The sequence below is a fragment of the Fukomys damarensis genome, unplaced genomic scaffold (genome assembly GCF_012274545.1).
Source record: "Fukomys damarensis isolate Sample0158 unplaced genomic scaffold, DMR_v1.0_HiC HiC_scaffold_12, whole genome shotgun sequence".
In the NCBI taxonomy this organism is placed as follows: domain Eukaryota; kingdom Metazoa; phylum Chordata; class Mammalia; order Rodentia; family Bathyergidae; genus Fukomys; species Fukomys damarensis.
The window spans coordinates 56,866,411-56,893,765 of NW_022900924.1; the positions used below are offsets into that span (position 1 = coordinate 56,866,411).

The following is a 27,355-nucleotide window of genomic DNA, read 5'->3' on the forward strand; positions in this document are numbered from 1 at the left end:
CAGCACACTGGCATGCTCAGAGTAGCACTGTGGGCAGAGATGAGTGACGGGAAAATTCAGATCTGCCCAGAGGAACGAGGACGAGAGAAACAGTACATATGCAGGTAAGGGGAACAGGCAATCTTTCTCGTTTGGTTTCCTGCATAAGGTGAAATGCTGATCACACGTGTGGTGTAGGCCAGTACGGAAGCCTAACGTGACGTCACAAAGCCGAGGCTGATAGAACCGAGGCAAGCTGGGGTGAGGTTCTTCTACATACATGGAGTAACTTAATAATACTTACAGATACACTGGAATAAGTTAAAGCCATACTTCATGACCTTTTGCAAAAACAAACAAAAATACTATTAAAAAATAGAGATAACTAGTAAGTCGGTAGTGACAATGTAGCTGAGCATAATTAAAAAGCCACACAGTCCCAAAGAAGTTAGAAAAAGAGAAAAAGCATAAGAAAGAACAGATGGGACAAATAGAAAATCAACAGCAAGATGGTAGCTTCAATCCAACTCTATAGATAATTACATTAAATGCAAATAGCCCAAGCACTCCAATTAAAAGGTAGAAACTGCTAGATGAGTTTGCTTTTAAAATTCTAGCCTATGCTATCTGCAAGAAACACACTTGAAAAATATATGCACAGACGAGTTAAAAGTTAAAGAAACGCTACCGTGCAAACATTAGTAATCACAAGAACGGTAGACCAGCTAAATTAACATCAGACACAGCAGGACTCTGTGCCGGCCGTTATTACCAGGGATGTAGTGGGGAGTTCACAGTTATAAAAGGATCAAACCACCAAGAAATAAATGTCCTAAATGCACACTTACTAATCACAGACCTTTAAAATGTGTAAGCCAAGGACAGGCAGAGCTGGAAAGGAGCTAGACATATTCACAGTTATAACGGGAGGCTTTGACTCTCTCACCTCAGGACACAGAATCCATGGGAGCAGGGAAGACAAAATACATCCCCAGGCAACTTGAATTAACTGGCATCCGTAGATCACGCCTTTCAGTAACAGGAGGATATTCTTTTCAAGTGTGTGAAGAACATTCCCTAAAACAGACCATATTCTGGACCATAATGTCTCAAAAATATAAAAGGATTAAATGAGTACAGATGAATTTTTTTCCTGACCAATTTGAAGCAAGCTAGACACGAACAACAGAAAGCTATCCGGGAAATTCCAAATCCGTGAATAGTGAACAAACCAACTCCAAATCACCCATCGGGAAGAGAAGGAATCACAAGGGAGATTAGAAAGGAAAAGCCCACTGCTAGGGCTCAGTAACAGCCTGGAGATGGACGCTTGAGCTGGGAGCCGTGGGCCCACAGGGAGGATGGTTTCCTCTCCATCCAGCGTTCTTTGTGGACTGGTGTGAAGGTGACTCCAGCCGAAGATGGAAACAGCACTCGATGGTAACAACCCGAACAGGTAAGAGCCCGAGCCCTGGGTGATGTCACGGCCTTTGGGATGGGCCAGGCCCATCGAGCGCATCACCCTAAAGCCTAAGTCCTTTTGGATTTGGTTTTCTATTTCCTTTCACTAAAAGGTACATCGGATATCTCCTGCCTATTAAGGAGGTTGCAAGTGACAGGTAAATGAGTTTGGAGAAAGACAATGTGTGCTGCTTATAGAAATAGTTAGAAAGGCCCTCTGTCTTCTGTCTGAGGACACAAATCTAATGTTTAACTTGTGTCCCGCAGCAAAACTTGTGGGATAGGATAAACACGTGGATAGATTCACAGAATGGTCGCTTTAAATACGGGCTAAAAGGGTGTGAGGCCTGACTGGGGGCCTCGCTAAGTCCTACGAGGTGCGGGACACTCGCAGCTGGCTGCCTCGCTCACTTTGTCATCACTGCGACACGAGACCCGACACCCACGGCTTTCAGGCAGGAGGCTTAGTTTGGCTCCGTTTGCAGGGTTTCAGTGCGTCGCCGGCTGGCTCCACCGCACAGGGCCATGGCAGGTAGGACACAGAGTGAAGGGAGGAGCTGGGATAGGAGATCTAACCTTCCGGGCTGCACCGCAGCGACCCTTTCTCCTGACCAGGCCCCAACTCCTAACAGCAAGTGAGCTATGAACCCCCCACATTCAGCCACTTTCCGAAAGTGGCACCTATGAGCCCATGAGGCTCTCGGAGACATCTAGAGCTAAACCCAGTCACGTGACCCCCAAAGAGCTGAGGCAGGCCAGGTGGAATGGTGGGGAGCTGGCTCACCACGGAGGCTGGCTGTGGAATGACGCAGGTGGCCTCTTTGGAGTGACCTTGCCTCTTTACTGCCCCAAGAACAGAGATTCCCCCCAGAAGTCAAATGTGGCCCCTGGGGCGTCACATCAGGGCCATGGAGCTGAGGTACCTGTGGCATAGAGAATGACGGTCTCTGGGTAGCAGGAGGAAGGACAGGGACAGGGGCAGACACAAGAAGGAGAGGGTGGTGCCAGCGAGGTGAACGCAAGACAGACGCCTCTCTGTGCAGAAGTCCAGGGAGCTGCTGCCCCAGGCCACGCCCCTGACCCTCTCCCCACACACCTGCTGCTGCTGCGAGAAAGGCTGGTTAGCCTGGGCCTTCAGTGAAAGGGGAGCTTCAACATGAAGGGCCACAGGGAGAAACCGGATGGGAACCAACAAGCAGGAAGTTCACGCCAGAAAGCATGAGCAGAGCAGCAGAAAACCGTGGTTCGGTACTGCTGTGTGCAGAGAAGCAAACACCACACAGAGTAGTAATGAAGAAAGAGGTCAGAGAGGAAGTTAAGCACAAGAGAAGGGGCAACACAGTAATAGAAAAATAAGAAAGCCAATCTTCTAGATCTCAGAAAAAAACAGAAGAGAAAAAATGAAAGTATCACAAAAAATAAAAATAAAAGCAGAAAGAAAAGAAAAAATGACTTTTGTGAAAAACAAGAATAAAAGAGCATACCAAAGATTTTAAATCTCCAGGTTCAAGGGACCTCTTGTTCTGTACAGTTTTGTTCTCTACAGTTTTGTTCTCTACAGTTCTGTAGCTTTGAATATTTATTAGGACACTAATTATACGCCTGTTAGTCCTTCATTGTCCTCTGTAGCTTTCAATTCTTCTGACTGTATTCTATTTCATTTTGCTGATTTTATTTCAGATTTGTATTATAGCTTAGAAAAATGGTAAACAACAATCATCCCAAAGACACGCCCTAACAAGTTTGCTGGACTTCAAAGGTAAAGACAATTCTTTATAATGCACACATAAACACACACATGGTATAGGAAGTATTTGTGTGTGTGTGTTTTCCATAGAGTCATGGGGTAGAAGAACTAGCTTTGCTTTAGATCTGTCCAAGCAATATTCAATATCAGAAGACAGTGGACCAAGGTCCATGAAGTCATCCAGGGAAGAAAATGTCATCACAAACTTTATTCCACAAAGCTGTCATTTAGCAGCAATTACCACACACAGTCATCACCAAACATACAGAATTAGAGGGGGAAAAGCCTTCCTTGTTAGGTCAGACTTCAAGAGACAAATGGGAAAGCTAGGAAGTACTGAACCGCAGAGCTCGGTTCCATGTCCTGCTCAGGTTAAACCCAGGAAATGTCAGTCGCAGAACAGAATATAAACAATCAAAGCCATGTTGATTTGAAACAATATTATTAACAAAAACTGAAAGTTGGGGCTGGGGATTTAGCTCAGGGGCATCCGCCTGCCCAGAAAGCACAAGGTCCTGAGTTCAATCTCCAGTACCAAAAGACAAACAAACAAACAAACAAAACACACACACACACACACACAAACACACACACACGCACGTACACAATAACCAAACTGAAAGTTGGTGGGAAGGCTCCTACCGTGGAATGGCGTGGGCACCCTGGTGTCATGGCCCTCCTTGGGGACAGAGCCAGCCATACTGCACACGGTAACTGGTAAGAATATCTGTGTGCTGCTACTTCATACAAAACAAAGAGCTGAAGAAATACAATAATAACAATATTAATAGCCAACCTCGTCGTGGGCGGCACACAGGGGCAGTAGAATGCAGGACATGGGTGACAACTGTCCATACCCTATGTTGGGCCGTAAGTGGCTGCTACCTAGAAGAGGCAGCTTCCGGAGGAGCTCCAGCTACTGCACGAAGCTGGAAGGTAGTTTTCCTAGCACTATTAGAAAGCAACTCTTAGCTGGGTGTGGAGGTGCATGCTTGAAATCCCAGCACTCAGGAGGTTGAGGCAGGAGGATTGCTGTGAGTTCAAGACCAGCCTGGGCTACATTGTGAGTTCCAAGTCAGTCTCAACTACATAGTGAGACCCTGTCTCAAAACACCAAAAAAACAAAACAAAGCAAAACAAAACAACCCAAAACAAAACAGAAAGCAACTCTTTAGACATAGATTAAATTTCAGAATCCCAAATTCTAGAAGGAAAACAAATGTACATGCGCAAAACAGAGAAACACGAACCACTTCGTGAGTAATAAAAACAGAAAGCACAATATTAAATGACACGTGCAAGACCCTGTATCATATAAATAAAACATTACAGGATACGTGTACTTCTCAAATGGCAAGAGACTTCCAATGGAGTAGGAACGCAATGGCTTCATGGAGAATTTCACCAAACATCTAGAGAAGCATTAATACCAATTCTGCACCGTCTTTTCTGGAAAATGAAAGAGAGGAAGGCGGGAACGTAAGGGAAAGGGACATCTTTGGCCCGAAACAAATGCAAAAGTGGAGCTGCCACCAACTGCAGTGCCAGAGTGGTGCAGGAATCAAGAGATGACTCTGGGCTCGCTGGATTCGAAGCACTTCTGGAGCAGAGGCGCTCTGACTCGAAAGTGAGCTTGAAAATTGTGGGTGTCTCGGGTAGCAAAGGGGCCGCGAATGAAGAGTGAGCCCCATCCCGCTGCCTAGCGGGATGATTAGATTTGCTGACGTTTTGTGTAGGAATTTTCCACTACACCCATAACTGAATTTCATAGATAATTTTCTTGTAGCTTCTCTGCCCACTTTTTGTACCAAGATAACATTAGCCAATGAAGAAAGGACACGCTCTGAATAATCTTCGTGCCTGCTCGCTTCCAGCACTACTAGATGAATTTTCTAAACCTTCACTGAGGCTTTCAATGCCTACTTTGATTACTTTTTATTGACCATCGGCCTCTGTGATAGTTTAGTTCCTGTTTGAGCCTATATTTTTAAATTACAAAATTACTGGGAAAAATACATTCATTTCTTTCTGAAATATGTTTAAAATTCTGTATCTGAATTTTGTATCTCTTTTAAGCCTAAGGTTTTATGTTCTTGCTTCTCTCTTTTTTTTTTCAACTACCCTGTAAGGACCTTAGGATGTTTTAAATTGAACAACCTGTGCCTTCTGAAATGTAATTTTACACCCAGGAATCTTCCTCTTTGTTTCTCTTTCACATCACAAAAGAGTTACCTTGATTGTTGTTATTCTCTATATCAGTGTTTATTTAGCATTATCCACAGGTTGGTGCTGGGCTGGTGCATACAGCGTTTGTGTGAAGTAGAAAAGGCGTACCTTTCTCCAAACCCTTTTATTTGCACCTGCGGAAGGTGATGTCGGTCCAGTAATCACACCCGCTATGCAGAAACAGTGTCCATGCTGAGCCCACAGACTACCCTGCCTGCAGCATCGCTCCCTTCCCCAGGTTACCCCGCACCTGCTGGAGTTGGGTGTGCAGCTTCCCCAGACCCTCTGCACCACACACAGCTCTTTCCCCAATTCAACTTTCGGTATTTTGGTAACTACAATCCTATCGGAATCAGTGCATTCTGTTCTATGCTTTCTTAAAAAAACATTATTCTAAGGATAGATAAATAAAATTCATCCAGGTGTTCTATAGCACAAAAAGCGGGAGGAGAAAAAGGTGGGAAGAGGAGGGAGGGAGGTGGGGGGGAGAAAGAAAGATGAGATAAATAGAAAAAAGCTAGGAACTCCTGGTTTAATCCGTCCTTTTGAAATATAAATACACGGCAGATAGGAATTTGGTAAAAGCACCACCAGTAAGAGTTCCCTGCTCCTTGGACAGACCTGCTCTGAATGCGACCCAGCTTTGTGTGGCTCTGACCCGGAAGCCGCTGGTCTACAGCGAAGGGTCACGTCCTGTGCACCTCACTTCCTGCGGGCAGGCCTGGCGTCCCAGCCCCTCTGTTCTGTGGGGCAGCGTCTGGGGAGCGCATGGCGGCGGCGACCCTGGCCAAGGTGGCCCGGCCTCCATGCAGCCTCCTCCCCCAGGAGGGTCCAGGGTGCAAGAGCCTTCGAGGGGCCGGAAGCTGCCGGGCCCCTCGGGCTTGGCAGTGAGCAGCGTCTCCTCTGCTAGATTTTTGCACTGAGCAGGCGAGGAGGAAGGACACAGCCGCCTGCTGCCGCCGAGCTCCGGTGTCCCGAGCTGCCCCTTACTCCCACCATGTGTGAAGCGTTGCCCTTCAAATTGCCGCTTTCGTAACACCAGACTTTAAATAAAATCGTTAAAATGCATAACGGTGTTTTGCAAACAAAATTTTATTCGAGGCAAGAAGAAAATGGACTTGAATCATTTTCAGCCTTTTTTCTTCCAAAATCCCTTTTTTCTTTCCCCTGTCCTCCTCTTTTCTCCTTACTTTCCCCCATCACTTTGAAGCCTCTTTGACAACCAACAGACAACAAGAATAAGGAATGGAGGAGGAGAAAGAAGTGGGAAGAACCAGAGGGAAGGAGGCGGGTAGGAGAAACAGGAAGGAGTGAGTGGAGGAGGGGGCTGCGTGCAGGCTGTGTGCCTCGTGCTCTGGGGAGAAAGCGTCAAGAACAATCTCAGTGCTGGTGGACAGGATCTGTGAATAAACCGCACACACACGCGTGCACACACACACGCACACACACACATGCACGCGATCCCCATTACTTGGAGACTCTGTGTTTGCAGGTTCACCACCTGCTACATTTTATCTGTGACCTGGAGTCCGTGCTCCTGCCTTTGTGGACCAGGGCGGTGGAAAGTGGGCGCTGGCGGAGGGGCATCAGTTGTCTTGCATCCTCTTCCTTATGTATCAAGTGCAACCTTGTTGCATCTTGAAGCTCTTTCTTGCTGAGGATTTTGCTACCTAGACTGGCCCCTGTTTGCAGGGACAAAGCGCTGTCTCTAAGTGCAAGAAGGCTGCCAGGTGCCTGAGGGAGAAAATACAGCATAGTCCAGCACCGTTGGCTGTTAAGCGCGGTGTTAGTGAATCAGCAGTGTGTGTTAACTGAGGTGTCTTTGCACAGACGCATAGTTGCAGCACAGTGATGGGTCTATCTGCTGGCTAACAGGTCACAACTGAGCCTCACAGGAGCCTAAGCCTGTATGTTCCCAAGAACAGTGGCTTGCCCTTGCTGATTCGGGGTTTGGATGATTTTTAGAACATAACTCCCTCCCATCGTCAGAGCCGGCGTTTGTGTGTCTGTCTGTGCAGTGGCACAGGTCAGTGGGGCGTTTCCGGTCTCCTCTCCTAGAGCAGCACCCAGAGCACGGCAGACCTTCGGCAGCCGCTCCAGATAAGTAAGACAGAGAGCCCACAGTTCTGCCTCACAGAGCCGTGGCTTGGGCTGTTCAGGGGTCTTTCACTTAATTTTTAAAAATTGAAAATATTTACCTTCCAATAAAAAAATGACATACATTCAGAGTAAAATTGTCAAGCAATGAAGATAATTCTAAAGAAAAATGATTCAAAATCACGTTGAATCTCACCCTGAAGACACATGCAAAGCCCTCTCCCCATGGCTCTCTGAGACCGTGTGTGTTGCTGCTCACTGTCAAGCCCGAGGGGCCCGGCAGCTTCCGGCCCCTCGAAGGCTCTTGCACCCTGGACCCTCCTGGGGGAGGAGGCTGCATGGAGGCCGGGCCACCTTGGCCAGGGTCGCCGCCGCCATGCGCTCCCCAGACGCTGCCCCACAGAACAGAGGGGCTGGGACGCCAGGCCTGCCCGCAGGAAGTGAGGTGCACAGGACGTGACCCTTCGCTGTAGACCAGCGGCTTCCGGGTCAGAGCCACACAAAGCTGGGTCGCATTCAGAGCAGGTCTGTCCAAGGAGCAGGGAACTCTTACTGGTGGTGCTTTTACCAAATTCCTATCTGCCGTGTATTTATATTTCAAAAGGACGGATTAAACCAGGAGTTCCTAGCTTTTTTCTATTTATCTCATCTTTCTTTCTCCCCCCCACCTCCCTCCCTCCTTCTCTTCCCACCTTTTTCTCCTCCGCTTTTTGTGCTATAGAACACCTGGATGAATTTTATTTATCTATTCTTAGAATAATGTTATTTTTTTAAAAAGCATAGAACAGAATGCACTGATTCCGTTAGGACTGTAGTTACCAAAATACTGAAAATATTGATACAGAAACGTATATGTGAAATAGAATGTAGCTGACGGCTTAATACTACTGGAAATGTAAAGCCTGATAAGCACCAGGAATTTCTGAAAAAATCTGGAATACTTTCATATGAAATGGAAACAGCTGTGGTTTCTAGAGGTGCAAAGCCAGGCAAGCCCCCTGTTGCCGAGCTGTGCACAGCACCCTTTTTACTGCATTTTGACACAGTCTTGCTCAGCTGTCCGGGCTGGCCTTGAACTTGCGATCCTCCTGCCACCACCCTTCGCGTAGCTGTGGTTACTCAAAGGAGTGCACCATCAACCCTGGCTTACCCACGTCGTTTCAGTTTCCTGTTTAGATGACTGGCTTGGTGCATTAAAGAAGGCACTAATTTCGAGGTCGAGATCAGCGAACACAAAGAGATCCTTTTTCTGTGCATGTTCACAGGCTGAGCTCTGCTGGCAGGAGCGAGGCACAGAACTCCAAGCCACCCTGCTGAAGAGTTTTACATTTATCGGGAAAGATGCTGAGTCTGAAAATAATCTGTCTCCAAAGGCGAAAAGGGAAAATGGAAGCTGTCAAGAGAAGCAGGCTTCGTCTGCCCACTCATTAGCCTGAGCTTCTTGAGTGACAATGTGGGAGCCACAAGCTGCGCCACAGGGCGACAGGAGCATCCGCGGGGCTGAGAGACCAAGGCCGGCCCTCGGGGGGCCAGGCCGGGGCCACAGGCAAAGCGCCACTGAGGCCAGAGCGGCTCCTCTCTGCTGCAGCTCAGCCTGGCTCCTGCCTGCAGAGAACCGGGCCTTCGTTCCACCTCTGCCTCCCCCACTTCCCAGCAGGTGTGCGGAAACCTGGAGCCCAGGCGTCCTCTAAAGGCCCGGGTGTCCCTCTGGGTCCCACAGCCAGAGACGACAAAGGTGGGCTTTGACTGGCCGGTCAGCTCAGCCAGGGCGCGGATGGCGGGGAGCTGCGCTCAGGGCAGCAGGTGCAGGTGTGGGGTCCCCTAAGGGGGTGGGTGGGGCAGGCAGGCGGGCGGTTTACCCAGAGCCAGTGCATAGGCCTCGCGGGTGGGAAGGCGCACACAGCCTCCTCCTTCCCCGCCCTCTAGTCTCCTTCTCTTCCTTCCTCTTCTCCTCCTCCTCTTACCGCTCCTCTTCCTCAGGGCCTTTGGGCCGAGCCACATCCCCACCCCTTTTTGACATTTTGAGATGGGGTCTTGCCAAGTCCTTAAATTGCCCAGGGTGGGCTTAGAATTGGGATCCTCCTGCCTCAGCCTCCCAGAGTGCTGGGATTACAGTTCTGCATCCACCACCACACCCGGCATATAAGTGTATACTTTTTGAAGAAAAACCCCAAACCTGTGATGCTGACTGTGGAAATGGAAATGTGGGCCTGGGCGGATCTCCTGACACCAGGGACAACCTTCAAGTGACCCTAAGGAACACATCTTCATAATTTCTAGAATGTCCAAGGAGCACATTAAGACAATTATTGTAGGAAAAACTTGGGGAGCTCACTGAGCCCCTCAGACCTCAGCATAAATCTCTCTCAGCGTTGCTGGAGAAAAACTGCACAATAGGATGCTTTCTGAGAGTTGGGGCAGTAACCTGTGGCTCCCATGAGAATCTCCGTTTGAAACTCTAGGAGCAGCGATGATATTTCAAAACCTGAACGTTACATTGGGTTCTGTGGCAGTGATTCTCAAACTTTGCCTGCTTACTGTTTCCTGAGGCCCACAGAGGACGTTTTCTTATATGTGGGGATAGCAAGGGATATTTGCCAAGTTAGAAACTGAACTAGAGAAATTAAAAACTATATATCTACTAATTATTTTTAAAATTACAAAACCATTCTATGCTAACATAAATATTTTATTTTCTTAAATAAGGAAAAGCATAGTGAGAAGAATGGTTTTGGCTCACATTTTTGCAAAACTTTTAACATCCAGTTTAAGAGAAGACAATGGTTTCTCATGCCTACTCCTGTATCTACTCTATTGCTGTATCTTGTTTAGTTTAGAGGTAGAGTTGGGAAATGCAGGAATGTTAAAATAAACTTTTTTAGAAGATTGTGGCTATTTTGGGGTGACACGCTCAGTGGATGGCATTTAGTAAGCTCAGTTGCAATGTGAAACCAAACCCATATGGACCAACTTTTCCTATACTGTGACACTGATCTAATATTACAACTGTATACTGTTTGGGGGGACTGTGACATTGATGGTGCCCAAGGCAGCTGTGAAGACTGAGCCCCACAGCTGGCTGTTTAGAGGAGCGAGTCCGGCCAAAGCCTCCGTGCCGAGGTCAGAGTGACTCGCACCCAAATCCCGTCCCCACAACTAAACCTTCTGACCAGAAGGACAGTGTTCTGATCACAACCGTATGTTCTGTTTATTCTGTTCCTAATCGAGAATGCTTTGTCTGGTCCTTTATGGGCCTTACTTACTTTAATTCCCATAGAAACCACACAACTGCACATCCTCACACGTAGTTCTGCCCTTTCATGCAGCTCTCCTTTACCCCAGTAGATGACCAATAAAAGTCAGCGCCTGAGACAGGCCAGCGCCTCTGTTGGTTGCACCGGCTTTGATCGTCCTTCGCCCCGCTTTCTGTCTCTCTTAGTTCTGCCTTTCCATTTTTTTCCTCAGGCCTGTGCTGGGCACTGGGCAGGGAAGTGGAGCCAACTGCAGAGGTCTCCAGGAGTTTTCAGGGGTCCCCAGTAATAAGGTCCCATTTTAAATGAATCTTTCGCCCAGAGTCATGCATTGGTCAGTTGGAAAATATCAGCCTATCTGTGATGCAGATCTTCTGTGTGACAGAACACTCCATGGTACAATAGTAAAACCCCACGTGTGTCACCACTACCTGGATCTCATGAGAAAAGTGAGCAGATCAAGCTCAGCAAGGCAGGTGCGATTTACCCCAAATTCCGAGTCCCAATGTTACCACTGATAACAGATGCTATCTCTGGTGACAAATCCTGCCAGTCATTTCTCTTGGGGTGACATGTTCATTTCATTTTGTTCCAGAAATGTCTGCCAAATACTTACAAGCAGTCCTTTTTAGTAAAAATGGTGCTCCATGAAAAAAGGGGCTGGTTTGCCTCAAAGGCAAATCACTGCACACATGCTCTCCCTCAAGAGGAACACGGCTAAGCACTTAATGCATGCTTGCTACTCTCTCCCATAGAGCTTGCATTAGAAGGTGAGCTCTAGCTGGGGGTGGGGGCATCCAATCCCAGCACTCGGGGGGCTGAGGCGAGAGGATCGTCCCGAGTTGAAATCTAGCCTGAACCACACAGCAAGACCCTTTCTCAGAGATGGATCGGTAGATAGGTAGATGGATGGATGAAGTGACGTGTCCCAGAATTGGGATTCAATAAAGTTGATGACATTTGCTGGTGCTGGCTCATCAGAGAGACCCTTAATTGCAGCTGGCATTCTTTCCCTCCAGGTGAAGAGTTTGGTGTCGCTGCCTTGATTTTTGCCAAGGAATCAGTAATTTCACCGTTGTTATTTTTTCAGCACCACTCAGATAAGGACCCAGGGAAAAGGGAGAGGAAGTCTTCATGTTGCTGCAAAAGTTTTCTCTAGAAGACCCTTCAACAGGGCCTCAGGGGCTTGGGAGGCCACCGGCCATGCTCCGGGATTCGCCTGTTCACAGCTTACAAAGCCCTTTCCCGTCAGTACCACAGACTGGACAGTAACCACAGAAGCTCTCGGGGGTGCGTCTCTGTGGGTCACCCCTTTCAGGATGGGGAGAACGAGGCTATGGGAAACACTCTCCTTGGCCCCTGGCCTCAGAGAGCCTGAGAGTGATGACAAGGGGTGAAGAACAGAACATTCAGAGGTGAGCGCCCCATTTCCACCTGGACCCCATCGCTGCCCTCTGGCTGCACACAGGAGGGAGGCGATGCCCGTGGCCACCGGAGGAGGCCGGGTGGCCCTGCCGAGGATGGAGAGATGACTCTTCCACGAGAGCCCTGAGCTCCAGGGAAGATGTGTGGACCTTTCTGGGTGGCAGATGACTGCATCCTTCTAGGAGTTCAGTCAAGAATTAGCCAGGGAGATGAAGCCAGCAAGTGTCAGTCAATTATTTTTGCTTTCAAAATCATCTGAGACTCTTCTATGCTGCTACAGTAAAAAGCCCAGCCCTCACTACAAGTGTTCACAGGTTCCTCAGTGGTGTTTCTACAGCTCCAGGAAAACAAAGAGAGGGAAAGAAGAAAACCCGGAGACCAGGCATCCCAGGGATCACACCTACACGGGCAGCGGGAGCTGGGGCCTGGGGAGCACCGCCCCAGAAACCCAGCAGGGGTGTCTTGGGGAGGAGAGCAACGCCGGTTGTGGTGGGCCGTGACACTCGAGCTTCTGGGTCGGTCTGAGCCCCCTGCTTTTTCTGCCCATGGTGTCGGAGTCACTTTTCTCATCACTGAGACAAAACACCCACAGTGTAAGGGAGGAGAGCGGACCTTGGGTCCATTTCAGTCCTCAGGGGAAGCAGAGACCAAGGTGGGGTGGGGGTGGAGCCCTGCTCCCCCAGGCCCTCTAGGCGTCTTTGTCTCCTCCTCCAGGTTGTCTGTAGGCCAGGCCCAAGGTCAAGGTGCTGGTCAGCTCTGCATGCAGAGGGCACACGATAGGGCCCGGCCACCCCAGCTCAGAAGGGAGGGCAGAGCCACCCGGGTCGAGGCCCACAGCCTGCCAGCTCCACTTCACACTGCCTAGGACACACCGAGGGCCGCAGGGCTTTGAGTCAGTGCTGGGGAAATTGGCTGGCCATGTGAGGCTCCTGAGGTTGGGGGAACTTTGGGGAGGAGCCCTAGGGACCCAGGGCAAAAGGCAGTGCTGGCAGGGATGGAAGAGAAGAGCTGAGAGCACAGGGTTACGAGCACAAAGGCCCGGATACAGAATCCACCTGCCGTCTGATTCCTTCCCAGTTGCTCTGGACAGAGCCTCCCGGACACTGCTCCAGCCTTGGCTGGCGTGGACCCCGCATCTGCCTCAGTGTCAGTTTTGTCTTGACAGCTGAATCTTTCTTTAGTCTTAAAACCCCCCTCTCACGATCCCTTTGAGACCAGCGTGGTCCTGCTGTGGGCAGTGCACAAGAGATCCGGGATCCTCAGGGCCACAGGGCAGACGAGTCCAGAGGGGGCCCTGGGCCACTGTGCAGGCAGGTGGTGACTCAGATCGGGAGGTGGCATGAGGTGTGGGATGAGGCCCAGGCAGGCGGCGGCAGCCTGGGAGACCTGCCCTGCAGGCTGGTTCTGGGAAGAGTAGGGACCGAAGGGCAGGCATGGATTTTCTTTTAAGACAAAAGTTGTTAGTGTCTGAGTTGTTTTTTCTGAACCCGCACCACTGAGGTTTAACTGCAGTGTTGGCACTTTGCGATAAGTAAAATGGGCTTGGGTTGCAGCTTGGGCACTCGGTCTTTAAAGGTTCACCACCACCGATGGCGGTTTCCTTTTCTTTTAGTTTATATTCCTGGGGATGGAACCCAGAGCCTCAGGCACGCTAGGCAGCTCTGTAACCCAGACTATATCCTCAGCCCTTGGCCCTACTGATTCACAGAGCTGTTACCCCCCAACCTTAAAGCTAAGGTTGTTTTTATTACCGTTCTCATTTATTGATGAGTACAGGGTATAAACATATCAATACTATTTCTTAATTTTTCATAAAACTATGCTCAAGGTACTTCTCTATGTTGTCCATTGTTTCCCGAGTGAGCATATTGAGCTGCACTGTTGTTTTGTTTTGTTCGAGACAGGGTCTCACTGTGTAGCACAGGTGCGCCTCGAACTCCCGGCAAGCCTCCTGCTGGAATTGCAGGCACGAACCACTGTGCCTGGCAGTGTACTGTACTTTAAAAGAAATGTTGAATTGAGAGCTTATTTAAGAACCCAGGCAATTAGAATTGTACAGCCTGGGTGTACTTTCCCTTTTGTCTTGGCCTTCGGAGATATATTTCATTCTCAATCTTAGTCACATGCTTTGGCTGCTGCGCTCCATTAGGACAGGGACAAGTACAAAAAGTAGAGGACGTGGTCTGTGCCCTTCAGCAGGGACTTTTTTTCAGGGAAAGCTGAGCCTGGGCAGCCCGGGGCCCGGTGTTGCTGGGCTCCCTGGTGGCCCTCACTCCCCTGTCCTCGTGGACTTCCTGAGGCAGAGGTGGTGCCACAGCCAGCAGGGCTTGCAGCCTGGCCTGGAGACAGGTGGTGCCGGGCTCCACATCCTGGACGAGAAAGACAAGCGAGCCATCCTTGCGGGGTCTCCAGAGCGGCCACAGGAAACCAAGGCCTGGTGAGGACCCAGCTACCAGAGAGGTTAGAACCCCCCGGCTCCCCACAGCTGTTTCTGCTGGGGGGCGTTCGGACCTTCAGCTTTGTCCGGTGGTCACGCTGCCTTTCCCATACCCTGAAGGCCACCGACGTGGGGCGGCCAGCTCAGCTCCCCTGCCTCCTGGCTGGGACGTCACTGTGGGTGTGGGGATCCCTGGGTGACGCCCTCCTCCTCCCAGTGCAGTGGGGTTGGTTTATGGCTCATTCTCAGTGCACAGCACTGACGTTTGAGCAACGACAGCACTGTGGATTCCGGGAAAACTGCCCTGCTGAACCCCAGGGCTGGGTGCAAAACGGATCTGCAGAGGAGCTGACGGCGCTTTGCCCCTCACTGAGCTCACCGGGCTGAACCCACTCTCGGTTGTCACTGCCCAGCGCCTCTCAGAGGCCGGGTCTTGTTGCCCGGTTCACAGCCCACGTTCCTCCAGGTGGCCTCTGACTATGGCGTGGGCACTGACGCAGGGGAGGCTGACTCCGTACTGGGACCCCAAAGCCAGCAGGGATGGGCTCAGGGCCCTCACTTTGACTGTGTTTTCTCTCATTTAGGCCAGATCTGCAGACAGCAATGGCAGGAGCACAGCCAGGACGGAACATGAAATAGCACGATGACTGAGTGAACACATGAGAGGGAGGGAAGAGAAGAGGCAGGAAGACAAGGCAGAGAACAAGGGAGGAGGAAGGGACAGCAAGAGCGACAACGATTCCATTCCCTCAGAATGCGCGGGGTGACTCTGACTCTGAGTAGAATTGAGCTGTTTGCCGGTTCTGGCTGAATATGAGATTTGGATTCTTGGTGTGGGCTTGGCAGGGAAGTGGCAGCCTCCCGGTGCTCACTGGGCTGCTAGGGGCCAGGGAAGATGCGGGAGGCCAGGAGGAGGTGGTGCTGACCAGGCAGGCAGGGCTTGGTGGGCCAGCTTTGGAGCGGTCACAACAGAGGTGCTGTTCCTGGAGAGTGGGACCACCAGGGATGGCAGAGAGAGGGAGAGAGGGAGCTTCCTTCCTGGCCTGGAGGCAGCCAGCCGGGCCTCGCTCTCCCAAAGCAGGGTTTGCACACTCCTGCGGACTCTGTGTGCACCCTCGACACCCGGTGCTGGAGGGTGGGGCGGTGACATGGCAGGGTCTGTCCTGCCAACCAAGAAACCCACACATGGCGGGCATGGCATGACAGGCTGGAGGGGACTGAGCCCGGACAAGTGGATTACTATCCCTGCAGGGCCTGCACACACTTGAGAGAGAAGTCCCGAGTCCCTTCGGGGCTGACAGTGTGACTGACTTTGACCAATTAATTGTATAGCCCACTTTAAAAGTGTGAGCAGCCACAGCCCTGGGTCAGCCTGGTGCATTTCCTGCTGGGTCCTGGAATGGAGATCCCGATGCCCTCTCTCCACGTGGAGCCCTGGGAGGACACTGTGGGGACAACAGTCACCATCCCGCCAGCACTGCTGGACAACAGGACACCGGCGAGCAGTGGTCTGCAGTTCTCCCAACCACGGTTTATAGCGAGAAATACACTCCCGTGCCATCCCATGTCACATGTGCGCACACACACACACACACATGTACCTCCTTCAAAACAGTGCTGAAAAGCACTACCCAAGAACAAACTCCCAACCCCAGGTCAAGCAGAAGCAGCAACAGCAATGAGGCTCTGTGCTCCCCCGGTTGCTCTGCTTGACTCAACCCCTGGGAGCAGCCGGTTCTCTTTCTGCTTTTTTAAGCAGCATAAATAATGCTGCACGGCTTTTCTCCTTTGCAGATGTTTCTATTACAACAATAGATGCCAGTGGCACGGTCGTCCTGGCTTGGGTGCCCCTCACTAAGACACAGAAGGCAGCAAAATACAGGGGCTCTGCTTGCTTTATATGGGCCACGGACACTTGATTAAGGAGAAGGTTGCTTAGAACAATGGTAAGAGTAAAGTCAAGTGGGTGACCGGTCTGGGTGACTTCTGGTTTCCTAACTGTTTTCATCCTTAATACAAAGCGGTGTTCTGAATCAAAGTGTGCTGTGATTCTCCAAGGAGGGAGAAATGGTAAGAACGTCCTCTGATCCTGGGCTGTTCTAATACCTGGAAGCGTTGCAGCTGGATTTGTTTAACCAGATGCCAGCTCCCTCGAGCTGATGCCACTCAAATGGAAACAGGCAACGGCTGGGGAGCACAGGAGCCCTTGGCTCGATTCGATGGGCCTCCGAGCTCAGCACCCTCATGCCCGAAATGGGAACTTTTAATTTCAAAAGCACATAAAGACACATTGTAAGAAATACATCAAATACTAACAAAGCACAAGAAAAAAGAACGAGGAAGAAAAGGAGGAAGTGGTGACTAGGACGTGTGGTGGACACATGAATTTGATGATCATATTCAACACATTCTGCGTCAAATCGTCACTCTGCATACCTGAAATATATACAGCTATTGCCTGCCAATTATACCACAGAGAGCTTGGTAAATAAAAGGAGGAGAGGGAAGGAGGGGCTGAGAAAGGAGTACGAAAGAAACAGAAAATAAAACTCAACCCAAATTCCATCCCCGGAGAGGACCGTTAATGACACTGTGGGGTCTGTCTGTTAGTTAATCCCTCAAATGGCTTCTGATCACAGGCACACAAGGTTTCAAGATTATTTCTTGTTCTTTCAGCTCAGTGAAATTCTCCTGCCTTCTCCCTGGCCTTGGGGGCTTCTCAGGCTTCCAGTTCGCGTGCTGCAGAGGCCTGAGTTCTCACCGAGACCCTGTCTCATCAGCCTTTCTTCCCACACCCAGACGTCTAAAACCTCTGACTCCCTTCCACTCAGCCGTGCTCCAGTGACCCCTGCATGGCCTTCCGAGCGCGGCCACTAAATTCTGCTCTTGGCCTCTACAGCACAACTTCCTGAGGGCAGCCACAGTTCCTCCTAATGTTCTTCTTAATGTCATGTCTCCGAGACCCATCACAGTGCCAGGCATGCCGCAGGCACTCAGGAAGTGTTTGCAGACTGGAACTGAATAATGCTGCCTTCATCACGGGGTCAGACTCAAGGACGGGCTGACATTATTGATGGCCTTAGGTCTGGGCCTCTGGGCTTTCAGAACACATGAGTCAGGCTCGAGCGATTAACCAAAAAACAAAACCCATAAAATCAAGGAGTGTCCAACACCGTCTATTTGGTGGATGGCCAAGAAAGCCATTATATTTCCTGAAGGGAAATCCAAAATTCTCTGATCACAAGATGGCAGAAGTGCTTCCCAGGCCGTGTGCTGAAATAAACACAGGGGACAACTTCTCCGCTGAGTGTGGCAGGGACACCCACGCCCTGCCTCTTTTGGACTCTGGGTGTCTGCTGGAAACTGGGGGGCGACTCACACCACTCTCCTTTCTCTTCTGAAGATACCGCCTATGCGATCAGCTTCCTCTAGCAACGGAAGACAGGCTTAGGCCATTTCTCATTGTTGATGTCTTATCTTTAATCTCCTTCAGTCTGTAGCTGTCTTTGTGTCTTTGGCTCAGATTTCCATCCAGTGTCAGTTGTCCAGGGCTGCAGGGCTGTTCGCGCTGCTGGATCAATGGGAAGGAAGTCATTAGTGCTTCTCAAGGTGGATGCCCTTCTAATTACGGAGCCGGGTGAGAGGGACCCAGTTGGCGGTTACTGCTGTGTCCTGCCCACGGCACCTTTCCACACTTGATGGAGGGAAATGCGGGCCTGGAGCGCCTGCCTTTCAAGATCAGTCTCTTGGTAGTGATTCCAGTCATCACTCATGCAGAAAGCCTCACGGGAGTGCAGATTCCACGGCGCCCCTCCCTCTGTCCTTGGATGGCTCCTCTGTAGCCACAGCCAGCGCTTGCTGGTCTCTGGGAAGGCCACGCTCGGGAGACTTCAGGAACCCCCTTTGCCTTAGCGCTGGGGAGCAGAAAGAGTCCAGAAACAGCCCGTAGCCAGCCGTACTCACTACGGAAGTTGAGCATGGCGCCCCCAGTGGGGATTACCTGGTAGTGTGGAAGCCCAGAAGGCTGAATGCGGGCCTGGATTTGGTCACATGCACAGTGTTGGTTGTTGGGATCTGCAGGCGGCTGTGGTGTAGAAGTGTCTGTGCCCCGGGGTGGTGTGTGGAAAGCTTGGTCCCAACATGGTGACAGAAAGAGTTGGCGGGAAGTCCTCAGGGCCCTGGGGCTCGACCTGGGTTCTCACAGGAGCGCTGTCCTCCTCCCCCTGCCACCCTTCCTGTCCTGCAGCCACAGTGACCTTTCATCTGATGGTCACTGCCCACTGGTCCTGGATCCACTGTGCTTGGGGGCCATGTAAGCATCCCTGCAGGTGACCTTTACTACCCGGAAAGCCCAGGCACTTGGTTTACTTCTGCTTGGATCATATTTCATGGCTAATGGGATTGGCTAGGGCTGGAACCCTTAGCTGGAGCCATGATGGTGTCCAAACCTGCCCCACGGGTCACCTGCAGCAATGGGATCCCCCCAGGACAGTGCCCTGGCTTTACCTGACATAACCTGGGCCAGAGGAGAAGCTGAGAGAGAGCCGAGCTCCTGGTCACAGCGAGTGAGACCCCACCTGCTGGCCCACAGGAAGGTGATGAACGTGTGCTATCCTAGGTCACTCTGTGATGCTGTGGGTACATTGCATAGAAATGCGTGCATCTCTGGGTGCGGGAGAGTGTTTGGAGGATGACAGGGGTAAATTAAGGCTCCTCTTACCCACTCCCAGTGGTTCCCCACCATTCTAAGCAGGTGGTGGCAGCAGAAAGCCTGATGCCTTCAGGGTCCATGTGGACATGACCAAGAGGGTAGGGCACATGTGCATCAGGAGCAAGGACAAATCCCCTTCTCTGTGGCCCTGAAGCACAAAGACCCAACATGGCAGAAGAGAGAGGGGTCCCAGGGAGGACTAGATGTTTCCTCCAGCACCAAACGATGGGCCTGAAGCCAGAAATCCAATTTAAAGCAGACAAGGAAGTGATGTTTCTCTCACAGACTGAGTCAGAGGACTGAGGTTGATTCTGGTTGCAGAGGGAAACGGAGTGGAACCCTGAGCCTGTGGCCTGCAGCAGGGAAGCAGAGGGCAAAGAAGGCTGTGGTTCCTCTAGCCAAGGCCTCTGGGGCCACCTAAAGCTGGACGTGTGACTGCTGCAGGGTGGGCGTCCCCACTTGCATGGATCAGGACGTCTCAGGAAGAGCCCACGACGGATGGGACCCTGGTTAGGTGCGGGAGGGTCTCTGCTGGATGACACACCGTTAGGGTGTGGCACCTGGCAGCTCATCTCCGAGTGACCAGCTAGCACAAGGCTCCGGGGAGACTAGAACCCGGCAGCTGCTGCTCAGAGCAGCAGCACAGCTGTGTCATCCTCCTGTGGTCTTCCGCTGTGTGAGCTGCCGCCCCAGGATTCCAGAGTGAGGTCCCACTGTCGCCAGGATCCATCTTTCTCACCGTGGCCTTCGGTAAGAGAAGAGCGTCCAGACCTGCCTGTGAGTTCCACATGGCTTAGAGTGAGCTCAAACTCCAGATGGTGGCTCTGGGCCACTCCAGAAGGGTGGGGCTGCCTGCTCTCTCCCTGCTCTTGTTTCCTGGGAACTCCAGGCCAGGGCCAGGCAGGAACCCCTTTCCTCGAGCCGTCCTACCACACCAGTGCAGACATCCGGGACTGTTTATGGAGGGATCTTCCAGGGAGCCTCAGAAACTCACACCCAGGGCCACATACACGAGGCAGCATCTTTTGGAAAGCAGTTTTGGATGTCAACCAAGATGCTTTAACCCATGAACCCAATAACCTCTGGCAGTTTCTTGAAAGGAAATCTGAAATATTTTACAAAGCCATGAGTACAAAGATGTCCACTACTGAATTGTTTAAAAGAAAACAAGTGGTAGCCACCTAAACGCCCAACCATGACTAGAAATTAGGTAAACAGATTGCTGAGCAAGCACAGGCCTGAGTGTTCACAGGAAGCTGGTTGTCGAGTTCATGCAGCATTGCCCACTCAGCCTGTTTAATACCACAGTTACTTTAGCAAAATTAAATTAATTCATGTTTCTGTGACTTCCCTGCGCCCTAAGGGATTGTGATGTGTGTGTTTTCTTTTTAATCAAATACATGATGACAAACAATAAGGAGAGTCAACACAATTGCCATGAGGCTACTGGTAGAAAGAGGTAATAAAGGGAACAATGACTACTGCTTCTAGAAAGAACAGCACGGCCCCCTGTTCCTGCGATCCTTGGATCCCCGGGGCTCAAGGTCACACAGAGTCCAACGTCATACATGACTCAAGTTTTCTCATCTGAGACTGATACCAACCTTACTGGGTGTGGTAAGGGATTGTCCTCTTCCTGTCACTGTGATGGAATACCTGAGGTGGTCAGCTTGCGAAGAAAATTGTTTTATTGTGACTTCTGGTTCGGGAGGTTCAGTCCACGATGGGCTGGCTCCATGGCTTTTGGTCATGTGGGGTGGCAGCATGCCACAGTGGGGCATGGCCAGAAAGCAGAAGATCACAGTGAGGAGGGGCTGGGTTCTGCTGCCCCCAAGGGTGCCCACAGTGGCCTAACGACCTCCATGAGGCCCTACCTCTCGGAAGTCCCACTTCCTCCCAAGGTGCCACCCTGGGGACAAGCCTTTAACATGTGGGCTTTGGGGGACACTAGAGATCCAGATCATGCCAGGGACAGGCACAGTGTGGTGTTTGACAGAGTGCAGAGAAAGCGGATCCCACCACAGCCTCCATCGGGGGACAAATGCCTTCTGCTGTGACTTCCAGGGGAGAAAGAAACTTGTGGTCATGGTCTTCATATTCTCTCCAGTTAAAAAAGGTTTACTCCTTGGAAAAGCTCATTGGGCCACAACTTGGCCCCATCAAATGCCTTTAGTCATTTTGAATGTTAACCATCGTATAGAAAGGACTGCGCCCCAACTCCGCATCGCAAGCTCACAGCAAGTACTAAGTGGTCGGGAACATGGCAGAAATCTTAAAATCCCAAGGTGATTGTCAGAGGTCCTTTGTCCTTCTTTCAGCTCCCTCAATAAGAAAACGAAATTACACTGTGCTTCGTCTTTGAGATCCTTGAATCTTCAGGTATAATTGGGGGTAGTGGCCTGGGCTGAGCCATGCAAGTTCTTTCTCTCCTCCCCCATGCCCTATGTCACCTTCCGGGGTCTCTGTAAACACTGGCAGAGGACTGAACAGGAAGGAAAGGAGCAACAATGGCAAGGTGACCTTGGTGAGAGCAGCCTGTTGCCTGCCACGTGCACAGAGAGGGATTCGTGGTGCACAGCCTCCTCCGCATCTGAGGGGAGCTGGTCAGATGGATCCAGCGACTCACACATACCCCAGACCCCAGCTCTGGCTGGACTTTGGGAGCGCTGCCTGGGAGGTGGGTTGAACTGAGGACCTCAGTCCCCTTTGGCTGTCTGGGTCACAGGGAACAGGAAGACGCTGGCCCCAGGCTGCTGTGTCAGTGAAGATAGTGTCTCTGGGCCCCCATGCTAAGCCGGGAAACAAGAGACTAGAAGCCCTGCTCAGGCCTCCGGTGGGAATAGCTCACCCACCAGGAGCTGCCTACCGACCAGGTCGTTTTATTGCTAAAACTTGTCACGATCCAGTCTGAAGTCTGAGAGACCATGGCTCCTGAGTGTTTCTGAGGAGCAGAAGGTGGGAGAGGCTGCCTCTAACCGGGCTTTCACTGGGTCCTTGGAACAGTCCTGAGCCCTCCGGCCAGAGGAGCTTCTGTCATCCTCACTGTGCCCCCACGGGGTGAAGCTCACTTCCTTCTGCAGTGACTCGCCCAGCCCACACCCATCCTGGTGTTTTCTGGGGAGGGAGGGCTTATGACCAAGCTGTGAACCCCAAGAGCTTGTGTGAAAGAATCGGAAAGGACTTTTTGGTGGGTTTTGTTTGTGTTTGTGCATTTTACCACGCTTGTTTGCAAACTAGTTTCTCTCCCCTTGGAGGGCACAGACACTGCCCCCAGCTCCCTTCCTAAACTACACATACTCCCAAGGAGCGGGAGGTCTCCGGCCCTCTACAACTGAGCATGAAGGATGGCCCAGCTCAACTCCTGCAGCCTGCGATCTTCTGGGGAAAGAGCAGTGGATCTGGAGGTCTGAGAAATGTCTGCTTGTAGAGCCTTTAATGGAGGAGGGGACCCTGCAGGGCTCAAGAATCATGAAGAGACCCTGGGAGGCAGCTGCTCTGTCCTTCGCCCCCGTTCTTTGTCTTGGGAAACTCAGTTTGAATTCAGCTGCAGTGACCTCCAGGGTGGCTTAAGGATGGGCAGGGAACCCACAGGGGCAGACACAGCCAGGAGATTCTAAGGCCTAGAAGCTGAAGCCGAGCAAGCCGCAGCTCCGAGAGCAGACTGACATTTTAGCAAGGCACCAGCACCTGCTCTAGTTTTGCTCCCAGTGGTTCCACTTTCCTTCTCTGTGTTGGTACCAAGAATTTGTCCTGCATTTCTGGGGGCCCTGGAAATGGACTCTGTTCAGCTGTGCCCTCTTAACTCTGATTTTCTTCTGGCTTACAGAGGGTCAGGGTCTTTGTGAGGTAAAAGGACGAAGGAGGAAGAGGACGAGGTGGGGGAGAAGGAGGAGGAGAAGAGGAAGAAGGGGAAAGAGAAGGAGAAAAAAGAAAGCTGCAAACGAAAGGAATACTCATTACGGCATTAAAGATTGCTCTGGTGGGATGCTGTACCAGATCTTCTTCTGGTGAATTATTAATAAAGCCTGTTTTTGTTTAATGCCTGCTAATAATTTCTAAAAACAGATCTACAACTTCAGCTGTAAATGCATGTCCATGAATCACTCTACTGAAAATCCAGTTGTACGGTTAGCAAAAACCTCTGGCAGACAAACAGCTCCATCTTTCCAGCCCTCCCCTCCTGCACCCCACAGAATGGCTGGGAGGCCAAGGAAGACTGCGAAGGGAAGAGGGCCTCCCCTTCCATGAAGGCCACTGGTGTTCTGCTCAGGACCCACGCCCCACTGTTACCAGGTCAGTCACTCGTGTCCTCAGCCACTCGTGGGTATAGAATCCATGCCCACAGTGGCCGGATACTGTGCGCAACACCAAGGGTCAGTGGCTTTCAAAACAGGTGCGGCCCTCGCTCACTGCTGGGACAAGCATGAGTCAGGTCCAGATGCCTGTGAGCCAGCAGGGGTCTCAGAGTCTGAGACCCTCGGCAGCGATGACTGAGCTTGGATCAGAGTGAAGTCAGCGACCACACCAAGAGAGGGAGGAGGAGGTGCCAGCACGGGCCAAGCCCCTGCAGCTGGGAAGAAAGCAGGCTGTGGCCACGGGCAGAGGAGCTGGGCCTTCCCGGCCTCCACGTCCGCCTGAGGCAGAGCAGTGGGAAGACAGTGTGGTGACGAGCCGAGGGGCCTGACTCCGTTTGCATTGTTTGTATTCCCTTGATCGCCTCGTGAAAACTGGCCAAGAGGGCAGGAATGGGCCAGACAGACCAGTGTCTCCACAGACACCGCGGCAGCCTAAGCCCAGGGGGGAGGTGCTGGAGAGAGAGCCAGGCCACCAGGAGAAAGACAGGAGGTCTAGGCTTTCCGGAGTGGAGAAGCTGTCCAGGCTCCCTGGCCTTTGCAACCGGCTGGTTAAACTGAGGTCACTCAGCCAGGGAACGGCCAGCGGTGGTTTGGTGAAAGCCAGTTAAGTTGTGCCCAGCTTGGGCTCAAAATGCCTTTCAGATTTCCAAGAGCTCCCCTCAGCATCCATTCGGCCGAAGCAGAGGCTGCCGACCCCAAACAGGCCCCCCGGAGAGGAGGGCAGAGCCCGACGCGTGGTGACAGGTGTGAACGCTGAAGCAGTGTGGGGTGGGGAAGGTGAAGCTGAGAAAGCGCTGCTGGGCCCAGCTGTGGGGCTCCAGAGAGCAGCCTGTGGGTGCAGAGCAGAGGGGGGCCACTGACACCAGGACAGTGGACTTGGGACTCCTGTCTGCTTGGTTTCATCAGGAAGGGAGGAAGTGGATGGGAAGAGGAGAAAAAGGTGTGAAGATTTGGCTTCGGTGGAAGAACTATGGGGGTGTCTAATCCCCAGCAAGCATGGTACACAGGTGGTGCCCACGGCCTCTGGAGAGCCCAGACACCAGGCTGTGCCAGTCGGACGAAGTCACTTTACTACTCAATACTTGCAGCGTAGAGGAGAGAGCTTCCTTCTGTCCGTGTTTGGCAGATGTGAGCACAGGTACAGAACGGCGGAAGGGTCTGGCAGAAGACGGCTGCTCACCTCATGGCCTCCAGGAAGCAGCGAGAGCAGGGAGGCGCCGGGTGGGGGAGACCCTTCCAGGTCACACCCCAGTGACTGCCCTTTCCTTCTGCAAGTTGCCACCTTCCACAAGCCCCGCCTCTGAGTACATGTGGCTCCCCAGGGGCATGAGACTAATCCAACACTGTCTTTATGATACTCCTAGGATGCCTGGCACCCGGGCAGCTTGCTTGCCTGTGGGACATCTGGGACCTGCAGGGGCAGTGCTGCCACCAGAGGGTGGACAGAACCCCATCCCTGATAGGGTGATTCTCATCTGGGCCTCATGCGGACCCCCAGGACGCGAGCCCCAGGGCCCTGAGCTGGGCGCCGATCTGCAGCCCCCTTCACAGTGACTCCTTTTCTGTCTGCCACCCCATGCTCCCTGCCAGAGTCACCCAAGCCCACACCCCAGGTCTCTTGGGGTGGGGACGGAACAGGTGTGAGGTGAGTACCCCAGGAAGGCAGGGGAGCAGGCGGACTCCGGAGCAGTGAGCCTCTGGGCCCAGAGGCTGGGCGGGGCCTCGTGCAGTCTGCTGTGTGCTCTGACGGAAGTGGCACGGCTGGGTCGGCAGCATGATGTCCCTGGAGGAGGTTGCAGGAGCTGGGGTGTGGATGAGCTGACCCGAGGGCAGAGGAGGCCCCGTGCCCAAGGCACTGCCTGAGGCTGTGGTCAGGAAGTCACTCAGCAGTCTCCATGGCACAGAGGAGACATGGCTGGGCTCACCCTAGGGGGCCACTGCAGGATGACCGAGCCCCCCGCATCCCACTTCCACACCAAGGAAAGGACAGGGCAGGGCTGGTGCTCCTGTCCCATCCAGGTCAGGAGTGGGTATTTTTGGTCCTTCAGGTCACACAGAAGTAGCTGCTCCTGGGCCCCTGCAGGGCAGAGCACAGAGCACCAGCCCTGACCCGGGCTTGGGATGAGGAGGAGGCTGGATGTGGTGGCTTCGGCCATGGTAGGGCAGAGCAGTGGCCACAAGAGTGGAGGAGGCCGAGGTGCCGCAGCCTGGGCCAGATGGTCACTGTGGACACTGCTGCCCCAGGCAGCTCAGGAGAGGGTAGAGAGACACGTGCTTGGCTCCAGGAAAGGCGGCCACAGTCTGGAAGGGGCCGGGGTGCTGGTGGAGGCCGGGGGCCCAGCCTGTGCTGTGAGCCTGTCCCACCGATGCCAAAGCTTCTGTGTCCTGCGGAGACTGAGTTCGTCCCCCTCGTGAACCCAAAGGAGCTTCAGGCCCTCGTGAGGCCATCTGTATTCCCTCCCCATTCCCGGCCAGGTGAATATCCCAGAAGCTGTTGGCTGCCCTGCCCTGGCCCTAGAGCCTTCTGCGACTCACCATGGCCCAACAAGTAAGTCCCAAGCTTCTCAGCGGGAAGTGGAAATCCGTTCTCGTGTCCCCGCCTCGCCTGCTTGAGTCCCCTCCCATCTCACATTTCTCCGTGCACCTCGTGCCCTCCATGGGGCTCCGTGGCCACAGTGGCAGCTGTGGGTGACCTTCGCCCACTGCCAGCTCAGACTGTCCTGTCTGCCACCTGCGCCCTTCCTTCCAAGAGGCCCAGCAAACACCGCCCACTCCGCTGGTGTGGGGTGGCTCCAGCAACCTCACACCTGGCTTCCACTGCAGGCTCCTGGGCCCCGGGAGCCTGAGAAATGGGGGCTGTGCCCAGCATGGTGGCCCTGCAGCTGCCGCTGGATGACATCTGGGCTCTGGGCAAAGGGCCGCATCCAAGGGGGAGCCACGGGCTGGGGACTGACTCTTCCCCTATACCTGGCTCCCTGCCAGGGATGCTGGGCCTCTGAGAGCGAGGACCACGCAGGAAAGCACCCCATGGCGCAGCTGCCCCGCCTACCAGCACCCCAACCGGGGAGCTCCAAGCTCTGGGCCTTGGAGACCCAGACTCGCCAGGTAGGTCCGGCTCCTCTCCCTGGAACCCCAGTCATTGTAGGGGCCCGTGGGGCCGCTCCCTCATCCATTCCGGCCTCCCTGAAATTGTGCTTAGAAACCCTTAATTGCATTTCAGAGAGAACCCTGCCAGCCGGTGGCCGGAAGAGAAACCAGAGAGAGAGGCTGGTGGTCAGGCTCTTTGCTTGAAATCAATCAAACCTCTGCAACTAATGCAGCTCTGGGCTGCTCCTCAGGAAGCATTAGGCCTATTAGTGCGGCTGCAGGAGCAGGGACGGGATATTTATGGGCTGGGCACGGAGGCGGTAGCTGGGAGGGACGGCACAGGTCAGCAGTTTGTGCGCCCACCAGGGATCCTGGCCAGCTGACTGGTCTCCACGCACCATGCCCGGCCAAGCGAGGACTCTGCCTTCCAGGCCTGTGCCGGCCGTGGCTGGGAGACCAGAGAAGTTGTCCAGTCTTCCAGGCTCTGAATGGCAGCCTCTTCTCCTCTTCCTTTCCTCCTCCTCCTTATTCTTCTCCTCCTTTTTTTTTTTTTTTTTTTTTTTTTTTTTTTTTTTTTTT

At 52.4% G+C, this 27,355-nt stretch overlaps 1 protein-coding gene across 10 annotated transcripts in view; it reads left to right on the plus strand.

Annotated features, from left to right (window-relative positions):
• Positions 1-23,434: 23,434 nt before the first annotated feature.
• LOC117285736 overlaps positions 23,435-27,355 on the plus strand; it is a 10,358-nt gene continuing 6,437 nt past the window's right edge. For 5 of the 10 annotated variants that reach the window (XR_004516867.1, XR_004516868.1, XR_004516870.1 and 2 more), the window contains exons 1-2: positions 23,435-25,334; positions 26,165-26,237. Coding sequence is in view for 5 of the 10 variants with exons in the window: in XM_033762635.1 (XP_033618526.1) it covers positions 25,906-26,237; positions 26,672-26,794; positions 26,910-27,159 (705 nt within the window). In the remaining 5 variants the exon portion in view is untranslated. Of the gene's footprint in view, positions 27,318-27,355 lie in introns of those variants that run through there. The other 5 variants (XM_033762635.1, XM_033762636.1, XM_033762637.1 and 2 more) reach the window with 5 other exon arrangements.